The 24564-nt window shown below is 32.7% G+C and overlaps 1 protein-coding gene across 3 annotated transcripts in view; it reads right to left on the bottom strand.

Annotated features, from left to right (window-relative positions):
* LOC100366857 (rasGAP-activating-like protein 1) overlaps positions 1-19799 on the bottom strand; it is an 82541-nt gene extending 62742 nt beyond the window's left edge. For 2 of the 3 annotated variants that reach the window (XM_085491018.1, XM_085491017.1), the window contains exons 1-4: positions 19415-19791; positions 19169-19225; positions 3446-3559; positions 2344-2405 (exon numbers count right to left, since the gene is read on the bottom strand). In XM_085491018.1, coding sequence (XP_085347144.1) covers positions 2344-2405; positions 3446-3559; positions 19169-19225; positions 19415-19479 — 298 coding nt within the window. In that variant the 5' untranslated portion in view covers positions 19480-19791. Of the gene's footprint in view, positions 1-2343; positions 2406-3445; positions 3560-19168; positions 19226-19414 lie in introns of all 3 variants that reach the window. The other variant, XR_014926610.1, reaches the window with a different exon arrangement.
* Positions 19800-24564: the final 4765 nt, after the last annotated feature.

A 24564-nucleotide genomic window follows, 5' to 3' on the forward strand; every position in this document is an offset into this window, starting at 1 on the left:
CTGGTCACATGCAAACCACCACAAGGTCACATGTAAACCACCACTGATCACATGCAAACCACCACTATATGAACACTGTACTCTGAGTTAAGATTATTTAGATATCCCATAATGTACTGTAAAACATGTCTTTTTCGCGAGCATGTCTTTTTCGCGAATTTAGCGAGAGAACTGATTTGCTAATTCAAGATGTCGCTAATGACTTTATTGTCAATTCAAAATAGCCGCCAAACAAAGAAATCAACAATGACAAGAGAGATTCGCTAAATCAACATTTCGCTATTACGTCATTTTACCACAATTCGCTAAAATTGCATGCCGCTTTTTCAACATGTTTTACAGTACCTCAGCCTTTGTCTGATGACATCATCGTAGTCTGGTATATGAACCCGCATAAAAAATATGCCACGAAAAAATGTTTCTGGTAAAGTTTGTTTACACAAATCAACGCTCATAGACAGCATTTTATTTTTTATTTTTTTTTCTGAAATAGTCATTAAATTCATAATTTTTTCATGATAACCAAACTTTGTTTCACTTTTTCTAAAATTCTCACAAAAAGCCTAATTTTAATAGACACACATGGTGGTAAACATTAATATTTTTTTCTGGCCTAATTTTCTCGCAATATTTAACATTATATGTCATTTTTAGTATTCATAAATCCAACAATATTTTAATAAATAATATAATAAATATTATATCTTGAAAATAATATTTTTTTCCTGATTTCAATAAATATCATCATTGATGAAAATTATGCAAATATATGCATGAACACAGTTGTTCAGTTAAGCGTTACAACTAAAAGATGAGACTAGTACTGGCAACAGGTGTTTTTGGTAACCATGGCAATTCTAATATTTCGCTTCTGGCTATGGTCAACATGGTCATCACGTACAAATAAAACCTTCTATTGTATAGCAAACAGTGTGTTATTGTGTCTGGTAGTGGAACGTAACTCAGCAAGGGGTTCACCAACAGACACTGGGGGCGGTGGGGGTAAACTATACTGTGCAAATTGTGTTTCTTTATTAATTTTTCCTTATCACAATTCATTTTTGTCACAATCCAGCTTAATTTATTAAAATTTCCAAATCTTATTAATCCTTCATCATCATTGCACTCTTAACCTTTCCATGAAAGATATCAATGAAATCTGTGATCAAATCTATAATGCATATTCCACAAAATCAAAATTAAAAATTAATATCTGCACCAAATATTGAAATGTAAAAATTAACACGATTTTTGGTCAAATGACCACTCCGGCAAAATAGAAATTTGTGCATATTAAACATACTGTAATTAACATTATTATTCCAATTCTCTTTGCAATATGAACTTTGACCTATTAGTCTGATCAATCCAGGCATTAGCTAAAGCCCCAACATTACAGTTGCGCTAGATAACAGTCTATATAAAAGCATGTAGCAACCATACGGATTGTCCACTGTTAAATAAATGTAGTGTTCAATACCGCTTTGATTGACAGCCTTGGAATTGAATGTACATCAAAGCATGTATTAAATCCACTAGTACATATGGTACTTGTCAACAAATCCCTCAAAGTCCTTGTTACGTTTCTATAGCTTAACGGCAATCAATCGATGTACATGTGTACACTGGAAATCTGTTGGTTGTAAACTCTCTAAATCCTGTTCTGGTCATTTAGAACATGTCGGACTACAAGCTACAATTCTTTGTTCAAAGTATTCATTTTATTTTTCCAAATATTTTATTTCATAATGAGTGTCATGAGTTGATAACCATGTTGACTAACAGAACACTGGGGGGGGTGGTGGCAATATGTGTTGGCAAGACCCCCCCCCCTAAATTTTTTTTTATGTTTAAGTACAAATGAAAAACAGAAAATTGAGTCTCAAAAATACAACAATTATATATATTGCACATACTGTTCAACTGAAACCATCGGTGAAAGTACGCATGTAATTTCATACAAATCAGAGGAACTAATTAACAATCAAACAGCAGTGGGTACCATACTACCAACATTGAAACAACATTAAACCAACATAAAAACAATAATAAATCAACATTAAACCAACATAAAAACAATATTGAAACAATATTAAACCAACATTAAACCAACATTAACCCAACATTAAAAGAACAAAAAAACAACATTAACCAACTTTATAACAACATTAAGCCAACATTAAACCAACATAAAAACAACATTATATCCAGATACATTACATATATATATATGTTCTGCTTATTAAAGAAATCAGAACAGAAAAAAAAATCGTTGACATAGATACTAGTAATCGGATTCCTAATTATAAAATATATATATTTTGTGACGATCATAATACTTACCTCGAGGGTTATTATCAAGAAACTCTTTGTCCATGGAAATTTTTCCCATAGTATCATCTCCACTGTATGAGAAATTAGATAAACATTAAAAGTGAAAATACATGTTTACATTTCCTCTGGTTTAAAAAACTAGCTGGGTAAGAGAGAATCAGAATTAACATATTGGAATATTATTAATTGATTTAATTTTGAGACGAGAGTTTCTGTCATTAATATTTAATTTAATAACGAAGGTGTATGACAGACACGTCGTAGTCTAGTTGCTAGGGTCAGTGGGTATAGTTGCAATGGATGAACATTGCAAGTATGAGAAATATTAGTTTTGGAGCTGGTTGCTTTGCATGTTGTCATGGTAACATCCTTTTCATATGTTGTCAATAACTACCAAAAAAATGCTGGGTTAAAAAAACAGAGGAAGCAAATTATTTAATTATACTGTCAACCGTGTTCTACAAAAATGCTATTATTTTATAAAATTTACAACTTAACTATAAATTTGATATTATGCAAATTTTGTATTTAATATGTATGAATGAAAAATTAGGTGTGCAGATTATCTAAATAATTAATAGGCAAGTAATCAGTGGTGCTTGATACATCGGCAACACACAGACAGGGTAAACTCAAAGGCTCTCACTGTAAGCAAAGACAAAGTGTTATGCAAAGTACTTCCATATATGGGAAGTTATGAAAATTTCTTCCTTATATGGGAAGTTATGAAAATTATTTCCATATGTGGGGGTTTCCCCCCTGTTTATGCAAATTGCTTCCATATATGGGTTCATGCATTCTGGACAGTTATAAATATTACTACTATATCATGCATATATAATGAGAGGATATACTAATTACTTCTTGTAAATAAAATCATGCATTCTGGGAGGTTATGCAAATTACTTCCATATATGGGAAGTTATGCAAATTACTGGACAGTTATAAATATTACTAATATATCATGCATATATAATGAGAGGATATGCTAATTACTTCTTGTAAATAAAATCATGCATTCTGGGAGGTTATGCAAATTACTTCCATATATTCTTGCCTGAAAGATACAATTTCAAATCATCAGACCACATATGTATGGTAGTTCACATACCTGAGTGTGTCTTCATCGAGAACATAAATTGCCAAATTATGGAATCCACTTGGTAAATGCAAAGTATATTCCTCTCCCCAGAATGGATCCAATGTTTTCCATACAGTGGCTGTCCTGTATCAAATAAAAACATCATATTATTAATAAAAATCACAATACAATACATTGAATTGCTGGAGCTTTTTTTAGCTCCGCTGTCGACAAAGTCAACACATTCTCCGTTGTCGTCAGTCGTCGTCAACTTCACAATTTCAACTTCTTCTTTGAAACCGCAAGTCAGAGTGTTTTCAAATTTGATATGCCTTGGATGGTTCTTTCTCAGATTTTTTCATTTTATGTCAAAATCTCAAATTCTCTATTTTTGGGTGATTATTTTTGTCATTTTTGGTAAAAAGTGATATTTTCAACTTCTTGTTAAAAACAGCAATTCCGATTGCTTTTATATTACATATATAGGTACTACATGTGGACCTCTCCCAGATTTGTTTATTTTGTGATGATATCTTTAATTCTCTAATTTTGATGAATATTTTTGTAATTTTTGGTAAAAAGTGATATTTTCGAATTCTTGTTGAAAACAACAAGTCCGATTGCTTTGATACTATACATATTGTTCATTTTCTAATGATATCTTCAGTTCTTTAATTGAAATGTGCTTTGCTAACAGCAGAGCTATCTCAGCCGAGAGGCTGCTTGTTTAAAAACTTTGGATGATAGAGTGTAAGCATATTTTAATCATTTCCATTGTTCCAAAATACATGTGCAAATTAGCCACAATGTAAAGCATTTACTTTGAGATGGTTCTCTTAAAGTTTCTGTCAGATTCTAAAGAGAAGTTGAGTGTTTCTGGTCGATTTGCATGCACATTATGTTTGTTTTTATTTTGAAATTTTCATGAAACATTTACTACTTTTATTTTGATTTTTCATGAAAAATTATTTTTTCTGCCATTTTTACTAAAATTCTGACAAAATAAATCTGATGTACGTGATAATCAAAGACACAAAGCAAATGAACAAATTTGAATCCAGAAAAAAAATAAGTTATGACCAAAAATTATTTATCATATACAATGTATGCAAAGAATCTGGAAATAAAAATCCCAAAACATAAAAAAAATCAAACTGCACATATTGTTACAACACGTCACATGCTAGCGAAATTAAAAAACTTTAAAACATGGTTTTAGAGAAAAAGTCAAAAGACAAAATGACATCTAGCATTTACGAACAATGAGTTTAAATTTATTCATGCAAAAAAGAAACTGAAAATTGACAATTGCAACGATTGCTATTCAAAAATACTCGTTAACATTATGCTAATTATGTCGTTGTGTGCCAGGCAGTGGTAAGCTTAATACTCTATGTAACATGTATTGTCAGCTCAGTAAGGGTCATTTGCAGGGCAATAAAAACAGTCAACAACATTTGAAATTGTTTTATTTCTTTCGCTAATCAGTCAATCAAATTTTGATTTTAATTTATTTTTGGTATTTGTATTCTATGTATTATGTGATTTGATTTACTGTATCCACAAATTAGTCAGGCATGTAATAAAATTATTATATTATTATTATTAACAATCAATTTAAATTTATTCATGCAGGAAGGAAACTGAAAATCAACAATGACACATGTTTAAATTTTGTGGTGGTCATCGCACACAATCAAATTGTGTGGCGGTCATTGTGGAAATTCAAATTGCGTGGCGGTCATTGTGGATATTCAAATTGTGTGGTGGTCACTGTGGAAATTCAAATTGTGTGGTGGTCATTGTGGAAATTCAAATTGTGTGGTGGTCACTGTGGAAATTCAAATTGTGTGGTGGTCATTGTGGAAATTCAAATTGTGTGGTGGTCATTGTGGAAATTCAAATTGTGTAGTGGTCATTGTGGAAATTTAAATTATGTGGTGGTCATTGCACACATTGAAATTGTGTGGTGGTCATTGTGAAAATTCAAATTGTGTGGTGGTCATTGTGGAAATTCAAATTGTGTGGTGGTCATTGTGGAAATTCAAATTGTGTGGTGATCATTGTGGAAATTCAAATTGTGTGGTGGTCAATGTGGAAATTCAAATTGTGTGGTGGTCAATGTGGAAAATCAAATTTTGCAGCGGTTGTCAAGAACATTACAATTTTGTGGTGGTCATTGCTAACTTTCAAATTTTGTGGTAATCGTTGTAGACATTAACATTTGTTGATAAAAAGAAATGTATTTTTCATGTATACATCGCATAAGACACATACATACCATACACAACACTCAGTGACATCTGTCACCCTTTACCCCTTAATCAACATATTATTAAAACTTTATCGGTAAGATTCAGTCATGAAATATTCACACTTTAATGTTTTTCACACATACTTTGCAGACAATCTATGAAATTCGCAAGCACAAATTATATGCTTTTAGTATACTGTCTGTTTCCATGACAACTGATTCATTTTTTTTTTCACCTTTGTCCTTCTGATCTCATAAATACAATATTTATCGCTCAAGCTAAATCTCTGTATCAAATTGATTTCATTTTTCAAAATTGATCAAAGTTTGACAGCAAATTCCAACATGTGTTCCATTGGCTGCTTCTTGCATTGACACATTGGTGTTTGTTTCAGTTCATTTTTAGCTTATTTTCAGTTTGTTATTTGTTTATGTTTTTCTTAGCGAGCTGAATTACAATAACTTTACATACCCGCTAATTACACTGCACCATCAATGGATGCTGTATGGTAAGGATACAGATCAGACTAAGGGATATATATAAAATATAGATACACAATTAGGTTTTTTAAATTGTGTTTTTTAAGTATTTTGCAAGTGCAGTACTACTATTTAATATGCAAGTGAATATTAAATTTCGGTTAGCTGTATTACACATTTTTAATTTACAGTCTTCTAAAAGCATATTAATTTCTTTCTTGAGTGAAGAAGTTAGACTTACAGTAACAGTTAGAATCTATCTTAATTACCGGTAGAAAAGTTCATGTATTTTCATGTATTTAACAGTGTTTATTGGTTCAATAGTAGCCAATCAGGGTGAGCTAACCATTCATGTTACTTCCTTCCATTTTATTATTTTTTTATTTCTGTGTTATAGTTTTGTTCAGTCTAATTTTGAAAATCAAAATAACTAATTTTCCTCTACAAAACGGATCTTTGACTATATATAGAACTTTGACATTTTAAATTGTCATAAACGTAAGAATCATATTTTGGTATAAACAGCTTAATACACTGTTTCTTTGACATTTTACGTATTCAGAAATGCCCCGGGGGAAGTGCAGAGAATCATGTACTTCGCATGGCACAGAACAGAATCTCCTCACTACCTACCTGATCTTTCCATCAATGGAACACATACATGTACCGGTACATGTACTGCCCATGGACTCATCATTATCAATGTGGCAATTATTAAATTCATTGTTTGAAAAATTAATTTAAATAGGTTTTTCCAGTCTCTACTGAAAAATGTGTATGAGGTTTTATTTATATATAGCAGGGGATTACCTCCTAGAACTGCCTATGATTTTTGAGAAGGACTTTAAAGTACAATATATTTTCATATTCTCATTTGAATTCAATCTGTATGTCATAAAAATGCTAAAATGGAATTCCTAGCTACTGAAAGTGACAAACATAAATATTTGAAATTAATTACTAATGAAAACAGAAAACATGTAATATCATCCTTATCATATACTATATATGAGTGAGATAATGTTAAAGAATTTACATAATTTGAAAAACCTAGCTAGTAAAATACTATTAATATTGTGAATGATAACAAAATCACTGCATCATACAACCTTGAGTTTCAATCCTATGATTGACTGAATTAGGTCGAGGTAATGTAGGTATAAGTTTCCATCTTCGACCTTTTTAGAAAATTGAGCAGCATGCATAACCGCATTAAAAAAAATATAAAGTTACAATATATTACAAACACATAAAACATTTTACGTTTTTGTCAGTAAAAGAAAAGATGCCGTGAGAGATTGCATTGTCATAACAAATAAAGAGTACCAAATTTGTACAAAAACCAGCACTTTTTGAATCGTGCACATCAAATGGACAATAAATAATACTGTAAGCAAATTTGTGTCTCAAAGAAACCTGAAAACTAACAATGCAACCCAAACACTCTGAAAGATAAAAGTAACACATCGAATTGTAGAGTGGAAAGATAAATGTTTACAACTGCAATGAACACAAATGTTAACTTTTTGAGTGCTATATTTTCCCCGCCAATATTTCGGTGCACACTTTTCGCCTATTTTTATGTATTTTAAACAAATTTATTTGGAACAAATGGACAGCATTTTCAATTGGCTACAGGTCAAAATTTTTAAGCAATTAATCTAATAAAAGCTGTAAGTAGCTTTGCATGGGTCTAAGCAAGATTCATATTGTACACTACAAGTGAAGTTTAACAGGCTCAGATAAGCATGGTGATTGATGGTTGCCATGTTTGGTATGTTTTTGTTGTCTCATTTCATCTATGTTTCACACATATTTCATGTCGGTAGAATGATAGGACATCGGAGCATATCCCAATATTGTGTTTGTTATATTCATAGAATCCAATACGGAACACACAACACATGCGTATCACTGATAGATACAACACACTAAATATCGGATCATTCAGTCGAGCAGTTTAGGAGAAATACATTTTTTTGGACATTTTCCGTTAATCTATTGTGGCAACCAAACTATGCAACCATAATAACATTGTCAAGTTGTAATGCACAGGTACAACAATGTACGACAACCAAATTGTGATATTAATGTAGTTGTTGTTAGAAACAAATTAATTGTTTTAAGCATTTTATATTGTTTTTGGTAAATCCAATATGGCTGCCAAAGTTACACTCCTTATGGGGTCAAACTTTGTGAATTTTTGAAATGTTTTTGGAATGTCAGCAGTACCTTGGGAGCAATTGTAATTTTGGGTTCTTAGATATAGATGTGTATAGGCCAAAATTCAGCCTAAATCTTTGAGAAAAACATTTTGACAAATTTAAGCTATTATTTGTCAAAATATTAAATTAAAAGTCACATGACTGCAGTTGTTTTGATTATTAAAGTAAAAGCACATGTAGATGCTAGTATTACCTTTTATTTAGTATTTTCTTTTTTTTTTATTACATGTATTTGATTTTTTTTGTATTTTATGTCAAGATCTCAAATGGGATATGATAGCAATAAAGATTTACTTACTTACTTTAAACAAATCCAGCCATAGCAGTATGGGCACTTTTAGTTTCAGATATAAATCTATTTTTCATTAAATCAAAATGGCAGCCAAACCCTGAGACCTATCACACGCTTTAAGCTCAAAAGGTAAATAAACTATATGAAGGTACATATTGTATGACAACATTTAATCAGCTAAGCACTTTTATGAGGGATTTCAGCTTCTTACATAAAAACAAAATAGTGACAAAAGTCATATGAACGCTTTAGATTGTTTTCATCGAAGTGCATGAGAGCGCAAATGACGAAGATCTGTTAAAAAAAAAGTTGACTCTCCTTCCTCCACTATACGATAAATATACGACAAATAATCTGGACGATAACAACACCAGTAGGGATTGAAGCCCAGAAGACTCGGACCCCTAATGAATTTCTGCAGCAATCTGAATTATATCCATCAACATAAAAGCCATGTTGACGATAACAATAGACCTTCACTATATAGTTACCAACATCAGCGCTGAACATGTTTAGTAATAGTTTTCACAAATCACGTATATATTTTCACTAATAAGTGTATCTAGGACATAATGCACACTGGGAAGAGATCGACCCCCCCTCCTCGACCCCCACCCCCACCCCTAAGAGTTCATCTTTAATATTAGGTACACATTTGATTGGATTCTTGTTTGAGTATAATCTGTGCTATATACCAGTAGGTATAAATCTCTCGAACCAATCAATCCTTGAGCCTCATGCATGCACTATGATAGATGTAATCAGACATTGCTATCGAATATACACATGGGTACTTAGAAATAATCATCTCAAATCCTACTGAAAATAATATTTGCGTTATTTATCATTCAAGATATTTACTGCGGATGGCATTAATAATAGTGCTCAATACGAGACAATGTTACAGTCATCGTAGAGTTAAGACTGTTATAATTGGACAATCCTACCAATATCAACATTAGTAATATACTAGTAATTCTAATGCAATGTACATTGATAATAATTTTTATTTGTGTGCTGTATATATATTACAAGTAATAGTATTATAATGCTGACATTTTTATTAAATTAATGTCACATAGCTGCTCTATTAGAAGCGCATCTCCAATATAACTACATAAAACCAAAAATTGGCTATTGAAATTTCTCTTATTGTTGACATAATAGAGAAAATGTTGTATTTGTTTGAGGTTATGCACACCTGAATATTTTATTTAATAATATTTACAGATTCCTATATGTTAATATAAACCTATAATGCAACCTTGTCACAATTATCCGATAATCTTGCAGCCAATTGACAATGGGAAACAAATTTTATGAGAGTCAAATACTAGTATTTCATGAATAAAGCCAACTTTTGTGATCTTTCAAAAAATCATCCTCCACATTTCCATAATTTTTTTTTTTTTAAAAATGTTGATCAACAGCTTTAGCCATTATGTCTATTTGTTCGAAAATAAACAAATAAAATATTGATAAATACATTAAAAAATGTAAAATGTTACCTCCAAATTAAAAATACAAAAAAAGAATGATTCTGGCCTCTTTAATTCAAGTCCAACACTTCAGTTTCTAAGCATTACAAAAAATTGGACTAATTTATTACCACAATTTACTAAACGTGTTCTTGAGCATGAACTGTGATTTTTTTTTGCCTTTTAATAAAGGTACTATAAGCACTAAAAATGTCTCTTGAACCGAATTGAAAACTGAGGAAACATCTTGTTAATGAAGTGTATATATTACAAGGAGGGTTGGAGAGTCCCTATAAATACATTACTTGTATTAGACGTTACTGTGAAATACTTTATTTTTGCTTGGAATTAATTTTTGCTATTTTCGCTGAAGGGATGATTCAGTGAAAATAAAATCTAGCAAATATACCTATTTTCCTATATTTTACATTCAACTTGTCAAGAATCACTGAAAATAAAAACACCCAAAAATTCTTTTCAGCGAAAATTAATTCTAGCTAAAATTAAGTATTTTACAGTAGATAAATCCCAATCGAATCGTGTATACACAAATTTAAAATTATTAAATTCTTGAACATTACATCATACACCCTCCATTATTGTATCTGTATCCTTGAAATCTATAATCAAAAATAATCAAATCAGTTGAACTAAATCTATGAACCATTCTGCAGAATTACTACACAATTATAATAATGTGTTAAAAGAGTTGATCCAAAATATTCCCATTATGTCAGTTAAAAATATACCCTTTCCATGGAATCTAAACAAGATTCATTCATGGCATAAATATTTTATTTAGATAAGTTTTCATAAATTACATCTAAATTGATGTTATATGCAATTAATTAATATTCATCATTATAAAAATCAAGTTAAAAGATTTCATAAATTATTAAATGTATATTTTGGATAATATGAAAAATAAATTAATAAATCAATAGGTGTAGTGTAAACATAATAATTTATTATAAGACAATATACAGTATATGATGAATTGAATTCTAAGCAACGATATTTGTCATTCAATATTTTATACATAGTTCTTTCCGATTGTGTTTATGTCAATTCCAGGATCTATGATGGTGCCTTGGAGCAATTGACTATTCTTTGAAGACAGCTAGGAGACGTTTATTTTCAGTTTCACTATTTTTAGTTATAATTACTTCGCTTCTAATTCATTGATTTGTGAGTAGAAACGACTATTTTTACACTGTTTTAATTTTGTCATTTTCACTGATCAAAAATAGCAAAATTAACCAAGTGGACTACCTAATACATTTACAGTTACTTTGTTCTCAATCCTTTTTTTTTTTTTTTTTTTTTTTTTGCAATCTATTCTATTAGGGAAGTCTGGTTAAATGAGGCATATCAATATGAACTCACATCGACCTTTACAGATTCAAACAAAACCATTACCTCAGGTGAGCATGTCTAAAAATGTACACACAAATTGGGTTTAGAATTACAATCAAATCGTTGTCTAAAATCGGCATGGCCAATGAAACAAACAGGCTTGCTAGCCAAATTTTGATTGGCTAAAAGAGGTTAGAACATTCCAATAATTTATGCAGGGGTGGTGAGGGGCACTAATGTTGCAATGACTTCTAAACATAATCTACAGGAAGCACAATGTAGCTAATTTTCAATAAACAAACATGTATGTTCACAGATCCCAGATCTCTGAAATAAAGCATATATGCCTAATTTCAAAAAAAAAAGATATTAACCTCATATCCTGCAGAGGTCGAACCATAAGCTCTACGCTGTGACGATTATCATGATTATAACCATTTTACTTGGGCCCGTTGTAATCCCGCAAAATCTAGCCCCAGAGGGACTAGCATGACTGATAACCTGTGATAGGGTAACCCAAAGACAAGATTATACGATGACACAAATTGAGGACATTATTCTATAGAGACCAGATAAGGATACGGTAAGTTCTACCCATATATCAAGATGTTTTGTAATTGCGTTATAATTAATCTCTAGAAAGATTACTTTCTGCAGCGTATATGAACAATTATATCTTATCTCGGAACTAATTTGTTTGGCATTGGAAAATGTTGGTTAAATGAACTTGACTTTTAATTGACATACTTGTTTGTATTTCACCGCCCACTACAAGTTCTTTTAGATTAAAGTAATCCATTTGACACTTACCGGTACATCCACTTTAACAATATAATGCAGCCTCATTTTTCACATATTTTTTTCAAATCTTTTAATAACAACCTGCATGCAAAGGAAACTTACCGGTACAACAATTTTGTCCAAAATTAACAAAAAAATTACAGGAAATGGTAGTGGTGAAAATTACGGCACGATTTACTGCAAATACATCTTATACTATGTTCTTATAGTATATTTAATTAAATGGCGGTGGTCGTCACACAGCGTGGGTTCGAATTTTCTGTAAACAAATAATGTATTCGTCTAGCGTTGTGTTTGTCGCTATGAGTTTCATATCAAACAGGACGTGGTGCAACGACCACCACCCTTTAAAGCCAGATATATAATATCATACATTTGGTTAATGTAAATTGTGCTACTTCATATGCAAGAATTTGTACACGAATTTTCTGGCAGACTGCAGTTTTTGAGTGAGCGTATCTGTGTATGATCCACTGTGGTACTTAACATCTCGATAATAAAGTCCGTTACAATTTTATGATTTGAATATAAGAAACACAAAAATATAAAATTTATGGAAACTAAGATATTAATTTTATGCAGTAAAGTAGTTTTAATTTGAATAAATATTTCACTTCACATTAGTCTCCATATCTCTTGCAATATCCCTCTGAAATAATTGTACATTTCATCCATTTATTTGTTTATTTAGGTTGTGTCTTTTTTCTTTACAGGTTTCAATCAGAAACAACAATGATAACTAGAGAAGATAAATCAACTTTATCATACTAAATATACTAAATATCTGGTGCAATCAAAAATGATGGTATCTTGTACCTCAATTTATATTTGCATAATTAAAACTTATTAATTATCACATCTTTAATCACTCACATTAAGCATTGCCACATGCTTAATAGTAGAAAATGGTCATTTTAATTTGGAGAGTATAATCCCTTGAAACATCTATTGTTAACATCACATTTTTGTTGAAATTGAGACATGCTAATGTATTTCAAAAGCATGTTATACTTGAATAGACCATTTAACAAATATGAAATTGATAATCATCAATTTTTGAAATCTACCTCATCTGAACCAGATTTGACCTTGAATATCTTTCTTCAACAGTATTTCATATTATCCTTCTGGACATTCTGTTCAATTCAGAAAATCCACAAATTTGTTTTTTTTTAGTTGAAGGATTAAGATAAAAATTACATTAACCTAGAGTGGGTGAATTTCATTTTCAGGGAAAGATATTTTAAACACTATTTAAACAATTTTAAATCTATTGAAAAAATGCTTTTAATTTATCGTAATTAAAGTCACTTAGATGATAAAATTATCATATCAAGATTGGATAAATACAAAGGGTGCAAGTCATGTCTATGAATTGTTAGACAAAGTGTGTTAACACTAATATGGATACAAGTTAGTCATATTGATGCATGATGTCGTTAAAGTCACACTATATGTGAATGTCACATGCACCCTGCAACGACAGCTTCTATATCTACCTCTAACAATGACAAGCTCAAATGCGATACTGTATAACGACCATGATTGGGAGCTCGTATGTAACAATTAAGTTTTCTCTCCCATGATCCAACAAAGGAATTTCAATTGTCTTGCTCATTTGCATGTTGAACTTGCTGGTTAATTACTTAAAGCGAGAGGGTCGTCACCTGCGCACACACGGGAATTGAGTCCCTAGCGACGATAACAACACACACTAAAAACGCAAAGGCTCATGGTTAGATGCTTGTTTGTAAACAATGACACACTATGGCCATCTGACGCATGCGCAGGTGACGACTCCCCCGCATTAATTGCCAATTAAGGAAAATCAACATTGCTAGATACTGGTATATATTGTGTTAACAAGTATTAGAAACCTGAAACAAATGAACATCTGAATATTATTAAAAAGTCAATGCATGTCTTATATCACAACATGTAGTATGTATATTTCTCTGTGATTTCCAAATGAGAGTTTGTTGACTCAATGTCAATTAATGAAACTAACTTGTAAACAATATACTACGTAACTGTAAAATCTGTATTTGAAACCGTGGCTTCTATTAAAATGGTACAATAGAACAGAGGGAATGTGGTTTCTATTATAACATCTACACATTTTTTGGTTCTCAAATTTTCAAAAAGAATGGGTTCGGCTTTTATGGGATGCGATTTCTAATAAAGATTTCACGGTAAAGATTTTTACGCATAAAACACCCTTTTTTATTGTGTTTAGACAACATAATATACGAATTAATTATAAGACCTACTTCAAATACTACCTTAAAGTATTGCATAAAATAATATCAATAAAGTTATTGATAATTTGAATTGTAACATTTTATGGTAGTTTAGAGATAAAGTCAATAAATCCTTATAAATTTACAAGCTTTGCGTAGAATTCAATAACACTTTATCCTTTGGGACGATTAATATTCACATTCAGTCAATCGAAAACATTTTATTGTTATGATGTTTTCATCAATTGCCCCAATTTGACAAGATGAGGTAATATCAGCGACAATAAACACAATTTTCACTTTATTTTGTAATTATGGGAAATGAAAAAATTTATATTACCACTCTTTCCTTCAACATGAAAGAATAAATTAATATTTTATAGGTTGAATAGTTTTTATTCTATTTTTCAAATTCAGGTGTGAATATGTGACTATTTAATTATTTTACATTCGGAATTATTGGTAGTTGTCTCCCATGTTAAAAGCACATTACTTACATAAATTGTGTTGCAGTTGACATTTCATAAATTAACTTAAATATGGCAATAGGGATGACCATTTCCTAATATGTAATGGATCTTATTTTCTACAGTTTATACACATTCTTCAGCCACGGATGAAAACCTACAAAAGGTGGTGCTTGTTTTAATACATTTAACTACATATAATAAATGTAACCGCAGACTTAGCAGAATTCACAATAATAGTTTTTTCTGGATCTTCTAAAATTAATAAAACTTGGTACATAGATGATCTAGGATAATGTTGTCAGACAAGATATATGACCGAAATATCAAGCCATCATATATGGTCATGATTTCATTAAATATTTATAATTGTTATACCTTAATGTCAGATGAATATACAAACATAAGTCGCCTGTCTTAATTTTTCACCCCAAATTGGACTTGTTGTATACTGAATCATTGAAGTATTATTAATTTCGACCCCAGAATCACTTCTGTAATTTTATGTAAGCGCATGCACTATTTATTAATAATGCAAATATGGTAATTTTAAAGCGTGAGGGTTGTCACCTGCGTACGTGCGGGAATTGAGTCCCAAGCAACGATAACAACACACGCTAAAAATGCAAAGGCTCATGGGTAGATGCATGTTTGTAAAAAATGACATGCTATGGCCATCTGACGCATGCGCAGGTGACGACTCTCCCCACTTTAAATGATGCCTGAAGGCATAACTGCTATAGGAAATTAAAATAAATGTTAAACATTTAATAGTCAATGCTTTAGCTTTACACATTCACCCCAGGAGTCATTCCAATATTTAAATGATTCCAATATTCAAGCCAAATCCTATAATTAAATTGGTATAATTTCTTAAATGATGAATTCACAGGTTTGAGTCAATCTAATTCAAGTGTATAGATTTAATTATTCCTCTACAAATAAACTTAGCATGTTTCTTATTAAGAAATTTGTATGACTAAAAATTAATTAAAATTTAATTAATTAAAATACTTACATTACATTTAGTTGGCAGCACTGGATTAGTGTTAAATGCGCAGTAACTACAGCTGCGAAACTAATTTGCATACTATTGCCACTGTATGGGTTGTATAAACCTGACACATCACCTTTCGTTTTTTTCAATTGGTTTTAAAAAGGTTATTTTATCTCAGTATTACGTGTATATATGGTAGAATACAATTATTAAGAAACGAGGGTCATGGTGCCAATCTTGTGTTAGAATTGTGTTGATAAGCAGTGATTTTCCCGCTACCCAGTGTGCTCCTAGTTGCTGTAAATTCTCTTCATTTCTCATCAACGTTATATTATTTCAATTATTTGTAAAATTACTATACAATAAAATACATACATAATACATTTTTTACTCCTATACAATCTTTTTTCAAAATTAATTTCATTGAATTAGTAGAGCACGGAGGAGAGTTCAGAAAATATATAAAATGCAAACAAAATTATGCTGAAGAATACGAGACAATTTGCTAAGAGGCATTTCTTGCTTGCAACCTATATATGTATGTTTTATAGGTCATCAAACTCTGTGAAAAAAAACATCACTTAGACAGAAAATTGACCACTTTTTTTTTTGAAACCCTACAATTCAAGAGCTATATATAAAACTATATGTAACAAGTCAGCGCAATTTAAAAAAAACGCATGTCTGCAAAATCTGGAGTGACTGAGTCGGGGAGAATACATGTTGATGATACTATGTAGGAAAGGATATGCAGGCTGTCCTGAGGTGTCTGTCTATGATTTATGAATGATCTTTTGACCTATAATGAAAATCCTAATATTACTCAGATGGATTTTTGATTTTTTTTTTTTAAATCTTCATTCATCCATCCCTCAATCAGATTTGCGAGATATTAGTGACCAAAATACAGACTACATTTCGTTTTATATTAGTAGATCGATAATCGTCCATTCATCAATTTTTTAAAACAAATTTACATTTATTATTCTATAATAATTAATGTGTATTTCTTACATATGTTAAACCTTGAACTTGACTCATCCTTGATATTTTTATGTGTTAATAATTAATTGTAAGGACAGGCTAGGTTGTGTGTATTACTATCAAGTGTACCATGGGTCAAATTACATGTCTGCTTAAATTATCATGGCAATACATCTGCTATTATGTACAAAACACCAGATGGGAGGGGGGGTCATTGGAAATACAATGACATGTGTAGTAACTAATATTTATTAAATCTGTATTTCCACCAACAATGATAGTTTTTTTTAAATAAATTGGTACAATACTGCACTTGTTTTTGTTCATCAAAATTATTGATTTAGCTCTTCATTTTAAGGTATCAGATAGGATGAATTGAATTGAAATGAAATTAATATGTTTTAATTAAATATGTAATTTCATATCATGACCTATTTTATCCTTGGCATTATTTTTTTTGTAATTTTTCATCCAATTTGTTATAATAGTCAAGAGTTTTTAATAGATAATTGGTATAAAGATATATCTGCCAAATTTCCTGATAACATTTCTCATATATAACAAATTAATAGATTTGGGGGGTTACCATTAAAAAGATTGGAGGGAGGGGTTATGGTTCATAAATTCAACTATATTATAACACTTCATGCACCTATTTAATGAAAAATAAAAATATAGTCTAAATGAAAAGAAAAGTTTGAGAAATTGTAATGTTCAACCCCTTATGCAAGTGTTTGTTTTTGATGTCTATTTTTGCTGTTTAAATTTGTTGACTAAATCTTTTTAATGTAATTTCATGGAACTTGTTTCTGAATCATTTTTTTTTGGTTTTCAAGACAGAACTCTTGGAAAAATGTTGTTATTGTTCTGTTTTTTATTTAATATTATTATTATTCTACCTGATTTTTTTTAAAATTGTCTTTGTGATTTTTTTTCAACTTGTGCTTGGACAGACTGTATGTAAAGTGGACGGACATAGTAAAGATGAATTTATGGTGAATTGACAATGAAATGAACTCAATGCATAAATCATGGTCTGACTTGTAACACAATACTTGTTAACAAATCATCGTGAAAATAAATTTGCCATCTCAATGAACCATGTATTGTCGCTGAAACCTGAAGTTTGAGCGGTTCGGACAATTGTGCATTACCTTCTGCTTCTACGGTTAATCAATTCAAAAAACGACCATCTGTGAATTGATTGCTGTCATGCTCTGTGAGCTTGGAAGCTATGTTAGGTAAAACCGGAAGCTGGCAGTTCACCTTCCAAGAAAAGAGTCTGATCATGGAGCTAAATGGCCTGATATACAAAGCGATTTCCAGCAAGACTGTAATTTTGGATGTACCCTCCTCCAAAACCCTCCCCTAAGGATAATCGGACTCCCTGTAAGTTGAATTTCTAATGTGTATCTTATAAGAGCTTTGTAAAAAAAAAAAAAAAAAAAAAACCTCGTTCGTGGGGAATAGGTACTGACAATCAGAACAAATTGCCTTTTATGTCAATTCAGACTTTGTGTTTAAATGTCAACGCAAATCACGGAATGGCCAATATCTGAACAGGCTTTCAAGTTCGTTTGTTGCATTATAGCGTTGATTTCATTTTCATTCCTAACCTATACGAGGAGATGCTGGCGAGTAGACGACGCATACATCATAAAGTTCGAGTCTGTCACTCTCAATATGTTGCAACTATCGATGCTGTTTACATTTCGCGTTCGTGTTTCCGGGTACCTCGTACGTTCTCGGGAATGTCACCATGACAATGGCATTTAACGATCGACCTGATGTAATTAATGTAATTGTTTGTTGGCCGCCGCGGATGCCCGTCTTGTTTGCATAATACACACCGGCGACTAAATGATTGAATGATTGTACACAATGCAATATTCGCAATGTCGTCATTGTAGTACTCGCTAGTACCAAACACTGACTAAATGGGAGTGTTTTGTCAGTGGGGGATTACATTCGATGATACCAAGTTAGTGCAGATAGTACTAAAAAACTGGTTACAACGAAAGCAATGCATTACGCCTGTAGACTATGTTTTCTCTCTCTTTCAATCCACGTCATTCATAAACAGCCCACACTCGCCATGTGTGCGTGTGGCTGAGCGGTATAAACAATTAATGGCGACGGTGGTGTCCAAACTCACTCATGATTATAACAAATACTATACCTTGCGATAACTTCATTGTCTATTTTCACCAAGCAATACGGATCGCTTGTACCACTCCTGCGTGATTCCAAATATAGAAAAATAAGTAAGATCAAAGTTTGTAATATCCACAAACATGTGGTTAACTGGGCCGATCCACAGGTGTTTATGTATGTGTATATATATATATATACATATACACGATCGCCATGAGTGTTAACACTGAAATTTCCATCAACTGTTAATAGTAATGATATTTCAACTTACAGATCTTTTGCAGGTAAGTTTTTTCCCTCGCCAATCCGCAGATATATCGAAGTGTTCTTCGCCATCCCGTGTGCACCAAAACAACGAAATCCGTATAGATCGGTGATTTATCGCCGTCTTGTCACAAAAACAAAATAAATAAATGACCGCACCTTTCTGTGGGTGGCAGCAGGGCGCTTAATGACTGGATTACTTTACCCGGTGAAGTTAACCTTTGGTTTGGTGCAAACTATCCATTACAAACGTCGTTAGATTAAGTTGACAACAGAATGAGCTGAATAAGTCGGTCGTTCTAGATAGCAAAGTGTGCTGCTACTGAGCGTGCATGGCTGTGTAATATATATACGGAAAGCGGTTTAAATGCGTGGCGTTGTATCTACTATATAGCTCGGAATCCCAACATCAGGATTCTACCATTTATAGTAGGGGAGTCTGGCCTTATACGCCAAACACGGGAAGGGGCTACTAATACTTGCATTGTCCGCTATTATATTATATTTTCTTTTTTTTTTTTGAACACGTATAGTTTTGTTTGTTTGTTTGTTTTAACTATTAAAAATGCATATAGCCTCGTTGAGGGTGTTGAAACTACTTTCTCCGTATTAACGATTAATGGAAGTTTCACAAAGTGTTCTTATTTTAATAATTTTCAATCAGATTAACATCTATGTACTAATAGTTTGATGGTTTATCCCGATCGTGGTGTTCATCCTGCGCTAGTTGGTGTCATGCGGGCTAGCGACTGTACTGTGATATTAAAAAAAAATCAAATCAACTACCAATATCAATGATATCAGTTGAACACATTTATTACCAGAATGAAGTAAAAGGTATTCACTTTAATTTAATTCTGTGCTTCTCGTCTCGTAAATTGTACCCAGAATTAAGGATCTAGTATTAATACTTTATTTTACTGTAAAACACGTCTTTTTAGCTAGAATGTCATTTTAGCTAATTTGGCTAACATGTAATTTTGCCAATTCAAAATGTCGCTAATTTAGAATAAAGTATATTCTCACAATGAGATTGTTGGCATTTTAGATAAATTAAGATTTTGTTAATTCATGTATTGAGTCAAATTCGCTAAAATGGCATGCAACAATGTGTTTTACAGTAATTCTTTTGAACGAGTTTCATATGTATACATGTAGCTCTACTAGTATGTGTGTATTTATCGGTACTGTGCGACTATCACGGTCATTACGCTGTGGGAACACGCGCTACTATACGAACAATATACAATCCTTTATACCTCCCAAAATATATCTCTCCAGACTCCCGTTATTGAAATAAAACACAATTACATTATCTTTGTTTCAACTAAGAGAAGTAGCGGTTTATGCTCTAGTTCGTATTGTTGATTAAAGTAGTTATCCCAAGGGGGAAATACGTTACACATATCTACCATGTGCAATGACAGACCCGTATCACAAGGAAGCTACTACGAAGTGTGGAACTCAGGTTTTGTGGTCCCGTATCCCGACAAACACCTGACACCAGCACATTGCCAGGGGCAACGCCAGTCAACTGCAAATTGAAATTGAGACATATAAGCAGATTACGTGTAGTACAAAGGTGACATTCTATTGAAAAGGCCACTTGGCGATTTTAATAATAGTAGATAGTACATTAAAAAGTGTAATGTTTGTATCATTAATTATTTAGGCTTTCGTCCATCACGTTGACACGATGTGGGAAATCATCGCTGCCTGTAGATTATACTGAGGGCGCTGGATTTACTTTCTAGCAGGCTCATCCCATCCCATGCGGCTTTGCGATGAGCCGTCCTAAGGCACAGCGTGGAACCCGTTAGACAAAGCAACGACGGAGATTCGTTTTCTGCGTGATAGTAGTTATTAGTAGTCTCTAGGGGGCGGTATTAGCGGTTTCAATGGAACTGCGATGACACTGTTACTCCGCCCCCAAGGATACAGTGTCATCGCAGTTCCATCGAAACCCACTAATACCACCCCAAAAATATAATGCGCTCACGGTACTGTACGTTATCGGGTCGTCTCGCGCACTCAAATGTATTTCGTCTGTTCTACTGTGCGCATGCGTGCCTATGCTCGCTAATATGAAGGGGTAGCAGCATTGACGCTTCTACACCGATCTGACGCATATCGCGCAAGGTGTGCCGGGAGTTTGTTCGAAATTTCGAACGTTTCGAAGTCAATCGTCGATTGCCACGTATTTTACGGATATATTAAATCGTTCCAGAGACCTGTTTACTAAATAATGATAAATGAAACTTAGAAAACTTGTAAGAACAAACTGGGCCCAAATTGCTCAAATTGCAATAAGTTTACGCTGCTAGAGTCTGGTTCGGACGCGTGATTTTATTGCGCTCAAGTACGTTCTATTTTCGAACTAGTTGAAACCGGAAATAACGCAACTACTTTCCAACTTCAAACACAAATTTGATTATCGTTATTATGTGTTAGTTTCTGTTGTTTCAAAGATTGAATTATGTATGACAATAATATTTCACTCTATAAACAATATTTCACTAAAATATGTGATTCAAAGGCAACCCAAATTGTAAAAAGCAATATCAAGTTCCGCGTATGAATACTGTTGTAAAGAGGCGGCGGAGCGGAATTTTAGCCAAAATCGGCTAGTAAGGCGTCATATGACACAGGTTTGTGCTGGGACAGCGCTTCCGGTGACGACACAACGGGGGTAGCAGTTTCGCTGGTTCCCAGCGTCCTTTGCGAATGGCAAGTAAAAAACCGACTTATTATTGATTGATATCGGATATTATCGGAGAAAGACGATAATAAACCTAATGGTTTCTAGTATTAGATCTAAAAGACTATCTTATTAGAGTATTCTCACAATTTTAGATAATCTAATCAATTATCCGACAATGAATCTAATGACATTGTCACGCCTTCATGTCAGAAGAGTCCAACATGGCGGGCCTCAACGTGTAGTTTCTACTCGGCGTGTTTTATGTATTTACGGAGCAAATCTCGATGAAGGTGTATCATTTTGCATCATTGGAATGATTTCTTGAATCGTTCAGGAGTTCTCCAGATTGATTTGAATCGTTACGGTGGTTGTCGGGAAGTGTGAGAGTGGACACAAACAATCAGTTCAATTTGGTTTTGGATATGGTTTGTTTTGAACTGTTGAACAGAAACTCTGCGACAATGGCGAGACCTAACTGAACACTGGAACGAGTCAATAATTGGTCGACACAAATAGTTTTTGAATCCACGGGGACAAACCGCAAAACTTTTTCTTTTGGCCAATAAGCTGCTTGTTATCAACTATCGCCTTAAAATCGGCCTGGGGATTAAAACTAGGGCCGGCCCTGGCACACCTTCCCAAAGGTGGGTTATTGGCCTAAATAATTAGGTTCGTATTTCGTCACACACGAAATTTAGTCACGTCCACATTTCGGGTAAGCCTAAGGCCTGCATTATTTTCCAATGTGAAGCCAACTGTCTCCCTAGATGGCGACGGATATGCGCTCTTGCATGATGTCACAGTTCTTCTATCCCGGTCTGGAAACTGTCATTGTATTGGCCGTAAATTGGCCCCTTTCCCTGGCAAAAGCGCGTTGCGGGTATGGGTAAAACATTGTCACGTGATCAGTACACAGTCGGTCACTATTTTTGAAATCGACAGTGCTATGTGTTTTTCACAACTTAGTGGTTTATTCAAGAATTCGAGATTTTTCACATAATTAGAGTAGTTATTTATTTAAACAATTTTACCAGCAGAGACTCATTTTCGCAATAAATGTTCATACCTTTAGATAGAGGGACTGTGAATTATTGCATGTTGTCTTTGCACCTGTAACTCGGAGGGTTGGGTTAAAAACTCATTATTTGGGCGGATTTTAGATTAATTATTAGATTCATATAACATATGATTGGAATAATCAAACTGATTAGCCACACGGCATGAAATTACGTGAATTGTGAATAAAAAAAAAACGAACGAAATTCACATTCGTGTTACATGACTTATAACCCCCTTTTGTCTGTATGTGAAATACTAATTTCTAGTAAATACAACATAATTTTGCCCGCTTACACAATATCATTGATATATTTCCTGTATGTGTACTTAAATTTGTATGTAATTGTCCCAATATTTATATTATAACCTAAATATTAAAAAGATGTAAATGACATTGTATTTAAGATTGGCCATTCATGTATTTTCCTTTTAGGTAAAATCAACAATTGTCACATTTTTTAAACGCATTGTTCCCAGTTATCACTGTGTAATATTGACTTTAATGGTCACAAAGATATTTTAATAACCAAAACAAATTATGGTTTTCATGTTATATAGATGATCTTCATATTTTCATCTTCAATTTATGTTGGCGTTGTACTACTTCTTATATATATGTTCTGAATAAGATGACGTCACGGGCAGTATATTGTATAGTCTGTCTGTTAACATATTCTAATCCCATATATATATATCTCATTTAAACCGCTTAAAGCGGGGGAGTCGTCACCTGCGCATGCGTCAGATGGCCATAGCGTGTCATTGTTTACAAACAAGCGTCTACCCATAAGCCTTTGCGTTTCTGGCGTGTGTTGTTATCGTCGCCTGGGACTCGATTCCCGAGCGTGCGCAGGTGACGACCCTCCCGCTTTAATCGTTTACGAATGCTAGTTAACCATTTATTGATACATGTATTATTGGTAACTGACAGATTTATTGGAGTTTACTGGTTTACATCTGCAATAAATAATATCTTTATTTGTATGACTGTTCTCCATTTATTGGCCATGTGTTCAGTGCCTGCTTGTAAGTAAACGCACCGAATGCGTATATGTACAGATCAATTGCAATTGTATTATTTGGATAAGACTCGACGCTGCTAACGCATGCGCACTTTTGATACGGGAATTTCCTGAAAGTTGTGCCCTCTGATTAATTATTTTGAAGTTCGAAACAACTTTTAACTGTACTAGTAATTTATAAACCTCATTTTGTATTATGACCAGTTTAAAATCAAAAATGGCCGTCGAAGTAGGAATTAACGAGGAGAAATCTTAAAATCATTTTTACGGGAACATATTTCGGCATCTACTGTATGTGTTTGTGTGTAAAAATAATCATAAATCATATTACACTGCGTATGGCACGAGTCGCTCAATTGTGATCATCTGATTAAA

The sequence above is a fragment of the Saccoglossus kowalevskii genome, chromosome 16 (genome assembly GCF_978046115.1).
Source record: "Saccoglossus kowalevskii chromosome 16, keSacKowa6.1, whole genome shotgun sequence".
NCBI classification, from domain to species: Eukaryota; Metazoa; Hemichordata; class Enteropneusta; family Harrimaniidae; genus Saccoglossus; species Saccoglossus kowalevskii.